This window comes from Leopardus geoffroyi, chromosome C1 (genome assembly GCF_018350155.1).
Source record: "Leopardus geoffroyi isolate Oge1 chromosome C1, O.geoffroyi_Oge1_pat1.0, whole genome shotgun sequence".
Taxonomy (NCBI): domain Eukaryota; kingdom Metazoa; phylum Chordata; class Mammalia; order Carnivora; family Felidae; genus Leopardus; species Leopardus geoffroyi.
In genome coordinates, this window is record NC_059328.1 from 117,101,344 (window position 1) to 117,113,514 (window position 12,171).

Consider the following 12,171-nt stretch of genomic DNA (forward strand, 5'->3'; position numbering starts at 1 on the left):
GTGTTCTGAGGGGATGGAAACTTCCCTGTATTTTGTGTGGGTGGTGACCCCTTTGGTATATGTAGCTGCAAATTCCTTGACCCCGGACAAACTCTGGATGGTGTTTTATGTAAATCTTCCATAAATTCAAAAACCAAACACCAGAGCACCACCTCCTTTGTGTAAGGGAGGGAGAAGAGCCGGCAGTCTGGGCAGTCACCAGGCAGGTCCCAGAACTTTCCAAGCCTGGGCTTCCGAAGTGCCAGTTTTCCCGCCAGTCAGTTCTGTTTGTCACCGAGAGTCCTTTGTGTTACATTAGTTCGCTCGTACGGGCTCATCAGAAAAACACCTCAATAGGTAAAGGGGCCGAAAATTGCAACAGTAGTTCACCAAAGAAATACACGTGGTAAGCAGGCCTCTCATTTTAGGCTGTGACTGGTGATTGCTGACGTGCCCCCCAGAGAGGTCGTGCCAGCTTGTCCTCCACCTCCCACCCCACCCCTGCTCCAGCCCCCTCCCACTCTTCTGGCTTTGCCTTTTCTCACCTCCAGGCCTTCACTCCGCCTCGCAGCGCTGCTTCCGTTCAGGTGCCCAGCCCCTCCTCTGGGCATGTGTGCTGACCGCTCCCCCTGCCCCCACCTGCTTTCCTCTTGCCACTCCCTCCTTTGTCCAGCTTCACTGAAAGTATATGACACTGGAAGTGGGATTTTTGGATTTTTTTTTTGTTAATGTTTATTTTGAGAGAGAGAGAGAAGGCATGCAAGCAGTGGAGGGGCAGAGAGAGAGAGAGAGAGGGAGAGAGAGAGAATCCCAAGCAGGCTCCACCCCATCAGCACAGAGTTCATCTGGGGAATTGAACTCAGGAACCTGTGAGATGGTGACCCGAGCCGAAATCAAGAGTCAGTTGCTTCACACACTGAGCCACCCAGGCGCCCCTGGGATTTTTAGACGTTTTAATTTACTGAATCATGCTTTCTGTTTCAACATTAATTTGAAAAGAAACTTAAAAAAAAAAAAAAGTTCTAAGTACCAAAATGGGTTATTTTGTCTTTTCTGTCTTTTTGGTTTTCTTTCCATTTTTGTTTCCCGTGGGGAGAAAAGTCCATCATTGATCACTGCTATCACACGGTATCCTTTAGTGCAGCAGAAAAGCCAGCCTGGCTGGCGGAATATCCTTGTTCCTAACTCAGGCGCTGCCACTGGCCACACGGGTGATGTGGAATATGCGAGCTAGGCCTCCAGGACACCCGGCCCTGGGGCAGAATGAGGTTGGCGCTCAGTGGGCAGGTTTCGGCAGTCTGCCTCAGAGCCAGATAGAGCCAGAGTGCTGAAACCACACTCAGGTGACCAACTGCAGCCTCACGTCTGCCTTGGCAATGGCCATCTGCACCCGTATGCGTGCGCCCACAGACACGCACGGTCCACGTCTCCCAGAACCCTCCCGCCAGGAGACTTTTACCACCCGCTTCTCTGCACCGCCGCACTCCATCAGTCCTGCTCCTGGAGTGTGTGAGTATGCTGCAGGTGCCTGTGTTCTTGCCCTTACTTTAACCTTCACATCGGTCTTTCCTGCTGTGGGCCCCGCAGGTGGCCCGCCTCTTCTGTGTCCCAGTAAACAGTGGTCCAGTGAGGGAGGTCATAGATCTGAAAGACCTCAGATTCCATAAAGCATTCAGCGTGGGCCTGCCAGGTAGCGTTTAATATATGGGGCTCTTGGAGTCCCAGCGGCCCCAGATGTTGGGGTTCCTTTTTTCTGGTGAGCCTGAGGGTGGGCAAAAGCCATAGGGGACCCATTCGCTTGCGTGTACAAGTGAGCACTACGTTGTGCCTTCATCCTGAGCGAGTTACTTTTACAGAACTTGCTTCTCGTTTGGAGTACAGTACTTTGTAGTGCCAAAGAAAACGTGTGCCTCTGTATCTCTTCCATCCGGGGTGCTTTAGACCCTCAAATGCTGTCTGACCCTGTAGCTTTGTGGGCCTGAGGAATGATGGTTTCAAAGGCTTAGGATGTTGGTTTTGAACATGTAGATAGCTCCACTTCCACTAGCCATTGTGTTGAGTATTTTGTACACACAGAGTGTAGGTCACAGACTGCTGGCCTGAAACCGAATTGCATTCTAACAGACTGGCATAACTGTCTGTGTACACGTGTCTGCACAACGTTTTAGCTTTACGTTTAGCGTTTTAGTGTCTTTTTTTTTTTCTTAAACGTTTATTTTTGAGAGAGGGAGAGGGCGCACACACGTGACTGGGGAAGAGGCAGCGAGAAAGGAAGACAGAGGAGACAAAGCAGGCTCCACACTGTCAGCACAGAGCCCGATGCAGTGCCCGAACTCACAAACCGTGCCATCACGACCTGAGCCAAAGTCGGGCACTTAACCGACTGAGCCACCCAGGCGCCTCTAGAGTCTTGGTGTTTTTACATTTGTCGTATTTCCGACTTCCCTTGAGAGATGAGGAGATGTGACAGAGCTGCCCTGTATTCCTCCAAGGCTGGGTGATGGCAGCCTGTGTGCCCGACCCTCCATATTCCCTTCTCTCTCTGCCAGTGGGGCCCCGGCCGGTGCCATTTGTCGTTACACACCCACCCTGCTGCGCTCAGTTATCGTGCTCCCTGCCTGGGCCATGTAGGCACTTTAGCTGGGCATCTAGCAGGCACTCAAATTTGTTGAGTGAGTTTGTTACTTCCTGTGGCCTTCAAAGCAGCCTTCAGCTCACAGAGGAGGACTTTGGGACTAAAATAGTTTACGTAAATACAGGATGACTCAGCCCCTAAAAGGCCAAGCAGGTACCCAGATCTACGTTGACTCTCAGGCTAGTATTTCCACTAAATCTGTTGATGGTCCAGACTTTCTAAGTAGGACAAGATCTTGCTTGCTCATTAAGGTGATTGGCTGTGAACGAATGCCATCGTTAGAAAGTGAGCCAAGCAATGTGCTTACTAGTGATCCTCAGGACACAGTGGCATTAACTATTTGTGTGATACATACGTGTCTCCATATAAAACTGCTGCCTGACATCAGTAGGTATTTCTTTTCCCAAATAAACTGATAGTCTGTTTTAGTCAGCTTGGGCCGCCATAACAAAATACCATGGACCCGGTGGCCTGCACAGAAATTTATTTCTCACAGTTCTGAAGGCCGGTAGTTGGAGATCAGGGTGCCGGCGTGGTCTGGTTCTGGTGAGGGGCCTCTTCCGGGTGTGCAGACTGCTCCCGCCCTGTGTGCTCACCTGACCTCTTTGTACACGAGTGGAGAGTGGAGCCAGCTCGTGGATGTCTTTTCTTACGAAGACACCAATGCTGTTGTGCCAGGGCCCTACTCTTAGGACTTCATTTAACCTTAATTATCCTCTTACATAGGTTCTGTCTCTAAATGCACTCATACTGAGGGTCGGGGCTTCAGCATACGGTGGGGGGGTGGGGGGGTGGGACACAGACATTCGGTCCGTGGCGTGAGGTTTCCCTTTTCCACCATAAAGGGAAAAGTTCTCAGTGAGGTTCCCTGTCCTGTAACACTGTTCAGGAGTAGTGTGCAGGATCGAGGACTGTAAATTGTTCTTTGTGTCCCTACTTCCTTCCTCTGTCTTTTCTCTGTTATTTTGATTTTCATTGCTTGAGACCCAGTCCAAAATCATGTTGCTCCCCTGTCTGGGCCTGCTGGAGTAAGGACACATCTCCCCTCCTCCCCAACCCTCACAGGTTGGCCTTGGTTCCAGGGCACAGCATACTAAAAAATTTTTCCCTGTGTTTTTATTTGCAAAATGTTCAATCTAAAGAAAAATGGTAGGGCCAGTAGTAACCTCCATATTTACCAGTTAACATTGGTTTTCTCTCTCTTCGTGTGCGTACACACACCCACCGCAGAAGTGCACTCTTTTTCTCCTGAGCCATTTGAAAGTATCTTACACGTGTGAGAGTTTGACGCTGAGATACTTCAGTGGATATCTCTCAATAGCAAGGGTATTTTGTCGTGCAACTGCCTGCTATTTTCTCATCCAAGAAATTTCAACATTGCTACAATGATCGTGTTTGACAGACAGACAGTCCACATTCAAATTTCCCTGTTTCTGTTTGTTTTCAATCTGTTCTGTTTCTTAAGCCTTGCTTATTGCTGCTTTCTGAGTTCATGTTTGTGTTTGGCCAGCCACTCACCTGCTCTTCCTGAAGCACGTGCCCTGAATCTCTGCTCTCATACCTTTGCACACAGGCTGTACCTTGTTTGGAACCTGTCTCATTCCGTCTTTACCTGGTAAAGCGCTGGTCCCCAAGCACATTTTAAGTGGTTCCTTCCTCTGCCAGGAAATGTTTCTTGGTATCTTCTGTGTGCTTGCTCCCTTCCCTAAACTGTGGGAGCTCTTTGTACTCTTATATAATGTTCACAGTATCGTGCTCCGTATTAAATATAGAATTTATGGGCTCCCCCGGCCCCCCAACCCCTGTGTCCTTTCAGGACTGTTAGCTTCTTGAATACAGGGCTCTGTGTAGACTTTACTACCCATTTTTGTTGCTCACTAAGTATTTATTTTATTGAGTTAAATCTAGAATGCTTTTTACATGGTATTTTGTTTTTTGTATAATTCACTTATTTGTAGTGTTTTCTGTGCGGGGAGGATGGTCTGAAAATTCTGGTTTCCTGACATCATCTGAAAGAATTGAAAGAACGAAGGGATGTGGACTTTACATGTCTACCGGGATGGGACCTGAATTTACTCACTGGAATTGTACAGCGACGTCAGCCTGTCAAACATGGCTCTGTCTAGTCAAATGTCTATAAGGGATTGTATCACAGTCACCTTGGTAGATCGGTGATACACTCGGGGTGGTGTATAGTCTGTTGTGTCCCAGCAGCGAGTGCTGTGGATTGACACAGAGCAGCTGTAAGATCTCTTCTTTTACATCTAGGTTCGAGATGCAGCAATAAACAGCTTAGTGGAAATTTACAGACATGTAGGAGAACGTGTGAGGGCAGATCTCAGTAAAAAAGGATTACCACAGTCCCGGTGAGTTCAGACTTTTTTCCTTTCTTCTGCTCGTCTTCCCCTATTCTTTTTTTCAGTTAACATCTTGGTTTGCACTACTTAATTTGTTGTAATTTTATCCAAAGAATATATGGTTGGAGGATTGGTGGTTGGGGATCTTGTCCAGATCCTGTGTCCTGGCCCCTCCCATTCTACTTCTTCAAAAGGAGGATTATCACCCAGACACCTGGCCATGTTTCATGCTGCATGTTGATTTTAGAAGTATATTTAAAATCGAGTGGTGTTGAAAAATTCACCATTCTTGTGGTTCCTGTAGTTCTATATCTTGTATGCACAAAGCACCTCATGTACTAGGTGCTTAAAATATATTGGTTTGAATTAATGAAGCCATTCCAGAATGAGTTCGGATAGAAATGGAGAAGTAATTCTTTGAAATGGTAGTATTCTGTCAATCTCAGTACATCGAGACCAATGCAAGGAGCTCAGCGTCTCATCAGGTCCAAGACAGCCTGAGTCCGTAGATGTCTCTGTTGTAGTCAAAATTGTAAAAAATAGTGAATAACTGGATATCCATAATTTCAAGTGTGATGGACAAACCTTAAACCTTTTGGTGCCCCGTTACGTTAAGTGAGAGAGTAATGCGTGAGTCCTGGGAAGCTGGACGTGGCCTCGGCTTATGGAGTAGCTTATCCGAGCCTGTCACTGCGTCCCTGGAGATACCAAAAGCCCAGAAACCTGAAGTGACTTGGGAGAGTACACAGAAGCCCTGTCTCCTGACCCCCCTTTTAATTTTCTGTACCCTGTTTCACAAGAGGTTAGAGAGTCTTGGGAGTCCAAATATGGAATGGGACTTTGAAATATACAGGAGTCCTTTGTCTTGATGTCCCTTGATTGGATGTGATGGAAGTGGACCTTTTACCCTAAAGTAGGAGTTCCACGAGCAGTCAGGTGGGGCTCTACTCTGTTGTCGTGAGTCCTGTCTGACCCCAGGTTGCTCACCATGGTACCTGAGCTGTGTGCAAGATAATTAGGTGGGGATAAAACTATTTTCATGTTTTTGTATAACATGTCAGCTGTGAGAATAGACTTTTTTGTTACTGTGTTTTATGAACCTCAGCTTTCTGGTCTTTGCGTGTATGGGAGAACACTTAGGAGAAAGATGAACCCAAAGATTAAAGCACTGCACAGTGTCCCAGGGAAAATTGGAGGGCCCGGGTGAGCAGGGAGAGCAGGGCTGGAGGGAGAGGGCTTCGTACTGAAGCCCTGACGTCAGCGTCACCGTTGGGAGACAGGCTGTGAGCACTGAAGCCCTTCCCTGCTCTCCAGGGATGGCTTCACCAGGCTATGTAGCTTGCAGTGGCCCCAGGCCACGAGCACGCCATCTCACCCGGTGGGACTTCCTGCATCCTGTCTGAAGGCTACTCCTGGGTCTGGGAGGTGACAAGGGAACACGGAGCTCTCGAGAGGCGAAGGTGCAAAGGAGGCTACTGTGCTTGGGGAGGCCTTCTCGCAAGGCTGGCTTTGGGCTGGCAGCTGGCAGCTACTAGCTGGGGGGCTTCCCACCATTCCCAAAGAGTGGGCAAGAGTGGGTCACTGTGCTCCAGCAGTGGGTGTTACGCCGAACACCTGCTTTCCTTCTGGTAAGTGCTACGCAGGGGGTGTCTGCGTGACCAGCCCGGCAGAGAGCGGGGAGACAGCACGGCACACACTTCGTCACAGCTCGCTGCTGGGGCATTAAGCACATCTTCTGTGACTCCCCTCCACTGGGAGGGGCTCTAGGAAGCTTGTGCCTGGTTTCCTCCAGACCTCACCCCACGTACCTTCTCCCGTTGCTGGTTTCTCAGAGAGTCCTTAAGTATGGTAGTGATTGCTCTGAGTGTGACTGTGTGCCGAGTCCTGAGTCCTTCCAGTCCGTCATTAAACCTGGGGCTGGTCTTGGCGACCCCAACACAGAGAGCGATTTAGGTAAGGTTCTAGGGGCATTTAATGCCAGCCAGAGCTGGGGCTAGAACCTTTTTGTCCAGACTCCCAGTACTGGTTTTTTTCCACAACCACCCTCCTTTTTTTTTTTTTTTTTTAAATATTGAAAAGCTACAGAAGAGCTTGGGCCTCTGAATGAGAATGAAGTTTGCCGATATTTCATGTGACCTAAATTACTTCCTACAAATTGTAGAACACACGGAGAGGGCCGTCCTAGGGAAATGGGCCCACATCCTTCACGGCTGTCGTCATAAAACTGGTGGACACAGTGCCTGGAGAGGGAGGCTGTTGGTGCTTCAACGGCATCATTCCGGTGAAAGAAGCCAAAACTTCATGTTTCTTTGTATTGATTACAAGACCCTTCACTAGCATAGTGACGGTCCGAGGCCCTGGCTGCCACCTTTATTTCGATTTTGCCGGTGATACGTACAAATGGAATGAAATTCCGCTCTCTTTTTTTTTTTTTTTTTTAATTTTTTTTTTTCAACGTTTATTTATTTTTGGGACAGAGAGAGACAGAGCATGAACAGGGGAGGGGCAGAGAGAGAGGGAGACACAGAATCGGAAACAGGCTCCAGGCTCTGAGCCATCAGCCCAGAGCCTGACGCGGGGCTCGAACTCACGGACCGCGAGATCGTGACCTGGCTGAAGTCGGACGCTTAACCGACTGCGCCACCCAGGCGCCCCTGAAATTCCGCTCTCTTAAAGAATCCTCTGGTTGTTTAGAAAATTCATTGTCTGCTATATGTGGCTCCAAGTGGCTGACGGGAGTACTTGAACGTTCTAGACTTCTGGTACATCGTTTACATACACCTATTTTGGTGCTATGTGAGCATCGTTGATTTTCAGCCTAGCAAGATGCCACAGGACTAATAAAATATTGTGGGATGTGCGCAGTGCTTTCTGACACTTGGATTTAATCCTGAAATAGAAATGCTGTACTCTGAAGAGTTTGTCCATTGAGTAAGTGTTGTATTTGAGAAGATGAATTCGATCTCTAAGAAACACATGATGAAACAGATGCCTTCACATCAGCTGAGTGACTTAAACGATAAGAGCCATAATGTGCTTTGAGGTGCGGTTTCTTTTTCCATTTCACAGCTGGGCAGACGCTTGGCCTTTCGTCAGCTTCACGTTGGGGGGACTGGACCTTCGCTTTTGGGTCACGTATTCAGTTGTGATTTGGGTCTCGTTATCTATCTGGTGGCTAAAATCACATGGAACCAGATAACGTGGAGATAGTCAACAACATCTTCTGCACATCAGAAGGTCTCAGCATAGTTGAGTTTGGTCAGTATAGCATTTTACAGTCTTACACACACTGTCTTCGCAGTTCGTGCACATGATGTGGTCGGAAAGTAACGTGATGAATTTCTGCCTGACTTTGTAAGATGCCATGTTGTCGTGCAGTATTTGTGAGACGTGTGGCACACCTGTAGTTCCTTGTGGCTTACTTTCCTAGACACAGGCTTTTGGCCCACTTTGACATTCACTGTCACCCCATGGCACATTCCAGAAAATATCTTTATCCACCATGACATTTTAGTTCACGAAGTTTATGGTGTTAAATTGCTTCTGAGACCGTCATTTGGGAACCAGACGCCTCAAACAGTAGCTGCTTTAAACCTGAAGGGCCTTTAATTCGTAGATGGAGCTGTGGCCTGGTCCTCTGCTGCATTTGTTAGAACTGGCCTCGCACACCTATAGTTTTGCATGGCTCTGTCAGTGTATTTGTTTTGCTACCTCAACTTAAAAAATTTATGAACATCCACTAGTCATTACTAACAGTTGTGTCGCTAAGGGAAGAATTGAAACTTAAGTTGCTTGTGTGAGCTTTAGCGGTATAGAGAGGGCCCAAGGCAAAAGCAGAGGAGAAATGTGTTCTGTGATGTTCCTTCATTTTTAACTTTTATCTTATATGCGAGGCATTTACACAGTTGACTCAATTTATAAGATACACGGAAGAAAGGCAGTCCCTTACCCTTCTGCCATCTCCCCCCAGAGGCAAACACTGGGTGCTGACTGCCCTGTCTCTGTGGTCGTAAATACCGTGCACGTGTTGTCCTGTGTGGTTTCTGTCACTGTAAGAATTGTACTTTGCATGACGGAGGATGAATTTCAGCTCCTCCTGACCATGCCAAGCCACTTGACATCTCCTTGTCCACCAGTTGTAGCTATGTTTTACTTGTGGTTATGACAGCATTTTGTTTTTATTATGACCGTGTGTGCTATTTACAGCCCACTGTACCCGGGGAACTGATGGCTTTACCCTTTTTTTCTGCACAACCTTTTGTTTTCCCTGGGTTAATGATGGTCTTACTTTCATTTGAGTAGTTGCCTCCATGCTTACCGTGTGCTAGTACCGTCTACACACTGCCCTTGAACCTGCTCCAGTCTGGACTGGCTGCCCTCACCATCTCTTCCTTTATCGTCCTGACGTCTCTCTCTTGTCATCATCCTGGGGCTTCACTTCTGTCTTCTTAGCCGGTGCACCTGTTTCTCAAAGACCACATCTTCTCTTTCCTGGTTTTCTCTCTCACTTGAGTTGTGCATATTCTTCAGTAGCTGTCCGAGAAGAGACACGGAAAAGGAAACCTTTTTTGACTTTGAGGTGTCTTTGTTCTATCTTGATATTAATAGTGTGCTGCGGTTTAGAACTCCAGATTGGAAGGCTTTTTCCAGAATGTTAAAGCCAGTGCCCCGTTGTGTCCAGCTTTCAGTGTTTCTACTGAGAACTCCAAAGTCCTTCTGATTCTTCATCCTATGTAGATAACTTTGGTTCTCTTTGCTCCCAGAGTTTGTCTGAAACTTTATGTCAATGGGGCTTTTACGAGACTATACTCATTTTTTTGTGCAGTGCGCTTGGAGGGCCTTTCAGTCTGGGCAGGGACTTGGACCAGTCCTCTGATTTCATTTTTTCCTCCCATTTCTGTCTTGATAATTTTGCTCCACCTTCTGGGAGATTTTCTCAAATTAATCTTCCAACCATTCCATTATTGGATATTTGATTTAAAATTTTTTCCTTTTTTGTTATAATTGTGCGTTCCCTTTTTATAGCATTGTTTCGGGTTTTCTAAAATAAGAGCCTTCTTGAAATATTCTTATACCATAACTTTCGTATTTTTCATAATTTACCATTTCCCCTTTAAAGTGAACAGTTCAGTTTTTACCGTATTTAGAAAGTTAATGTAGCCATCACTGCTGTCGAGTTTTAGAACATTTGAAAAGAATCCCTGTTTCCATCAGCAGTCACTCTCCATTCCTTTCTTCCACCCAGACTGGCAACCACTCGTCTACTTTTTATTCCTATGGATTTGCCTGTTCTGAGATTTGCAGATAAAATCACACAAAGTGTAACTTTTCCCTGACTGCCTTCTTTCACTTACCACGGTGTGTTCAGAGTTCAGTCACACTGTAGCATGAGTCATTCCCTCGTATCACTGAATACGATTTCACTGTGTGTCCTTGTCCATTCCTCTGTTGTTTATCCATTCCTCTGTTGATGGGCACTCGTTTCCACCTTCTGGCTATCGTGAATAATGCTGCTATGAAAATGGATGCGCAGATAGCTCCTACGTTCCCTGCGTCCAGTTCTTTTGGTTAGATTTTAGAAGTGGACTTGCTGGATCGTATCCTGTTAGGTTTAGGTTTTTGAGAAACCGCCGTACCGTTTTCCAGAGGTGTTGTACCATTTTGCATTCCTACCAGCAGTGCCAAAGGTGGTGGTTTTTGTGTTTTTGTGTTGTTTTATTTTTGATAATAGCCATCCCAAGGCGTATCTCATTGTGGTTTTTAGAAATTTTCTTTACCTTTCTTGAAGATCACTTGACCGTTAATGTAAGGATTTCTTTTTGTAATTTCGTTGATCTGTATGTCTGTCCTCCTGGTACCTCACTGTACCAGCTTTGTAGTAAATTTTGAAATCCAAGTTTGTTCTTCTCAAGATTGTTTTGGTTATTCTGGGTGCCTTGCAGGTCCACATGAATTTTAGGATGTACTCGTCAATTTCTGGGAAAAGGCCAGCTAGGAATTTGGTAGAAACTGAATTCACATTGAGTTTGGGGAGTACTGCCCAGAGATCAAGAGTCACATGCTCTTATAGCTGAGCCAGCCGGACACCCCTAGGTGTTATAATCCAGTCTCTTTACTTGGTTATAGGCCTGTTCAGATTTTGTCTCCTTTTGAGTCCCTTTTGGTAGTTTATGACTGTCTAGGAATTTGTCCACGTAAGATTATCTAATTTTTAACGCACAGTTCATAGGCTTTTTTTTTTTTTTTTTTTTGTAAGGATAGTTGTACTGTGCCTTCCTTTATCTTTTTAAGTTTAGTAATCTGTGTCTTTTTTTTTTTCTGATCAGATTAAAGATTTGTCAAATTTGTTTTTTTTTTCCAAAGAACTAAGTTTTGACTTCTTGATTGTTATTGTTTTTCTGTTTCCTATTTCATATATTTCTGCTTTAATCTTTATTTTTTCCTTCCTTTTGCCTGGTTTGAGTTCCCAGTTTTTTAAGATAGAAAGTTAGGTTATTGATTTAATATCTTCTTTAAAAAAATTTTTTTAAGGTTTATTTATTTTTGAGAGAGACACACACACATAGAGTGTGAGTGGGGGAGGGGCACAGAGAGAGGGAGACAACAGAATCTGAAGCAGGCTCCAGGCTCTGAGCCGTTAGCACAGAGCCTGATATGGGGCTTGAACTCAGGAACTGTGAGATCCCGACCTGAGCCAAAGTTGGACGCTTAACTGACTGAGCCACCCAGGCACCCCTAATATCTTCTGTCTTAATGTAGGCAATTACACCTGTAAATTTCTTTGTAAGTACTACTAAAGCTGCATACCGTGTTGTGCATATTGTGTTCATTTTTATTCGTATTGGAGTATTTTTTAATTTGCCGTTTGCTTTTATCTTTGACCTCTTTGTTATTAAGTGTTTTGTTAGTGTTTTAAGTGCCATTTAACTGTTATTTAAGTGCTGTTGTGTTATTTGTGTTTTATTAAATTTTTACATTATTTGTGATTTTCTCATCTTTATTTGTCATTGATTTCTAATTTTATCTTAACTGCGGTTATAGATCATAACTTCTATGTTCTGTGATTTCATTTCTTTGAATTTTGTTTTAGGCTTGTTTTATGTTCTGGCGTGTGATCTTCCCTGGAGAATGTTCCATGTGCACTTGAAAAGTATCTGTATTTTGTTAATTATTGAAATGTGTGATACTGAAGTCTCCAAT

At 45.5% G+C, this 12,171-nt stretch overlaps 1 protein-coding gene across 29 annotated transcripts in view; it reads left to right on the forward strand.

Annotated features, from left to right (window-relative positions):
• Positions 1 to 12,171, forward strand: part of CLASP1 (cytoplasmic linker associated protein 1) — a 276,660-nt gene that overhangs the window by 100,732 nt on the left and 163,757 nt on the right. For all 29 annotated transcript variants that reach the window (XM_045479468.1, XM_045479475.1, XM_045479463.1 and 26 more), the window contains exon 7: positions 4,883 to 4,980. In XM_045479468.1, the coding sequence (XP_045335424.1) occupies positions 4,883 to 4,980 (98 nt within the window). The remainder of the gene's footprint in view (positions 1 to 4,882; positions 4,981 to 12,171) is intronic.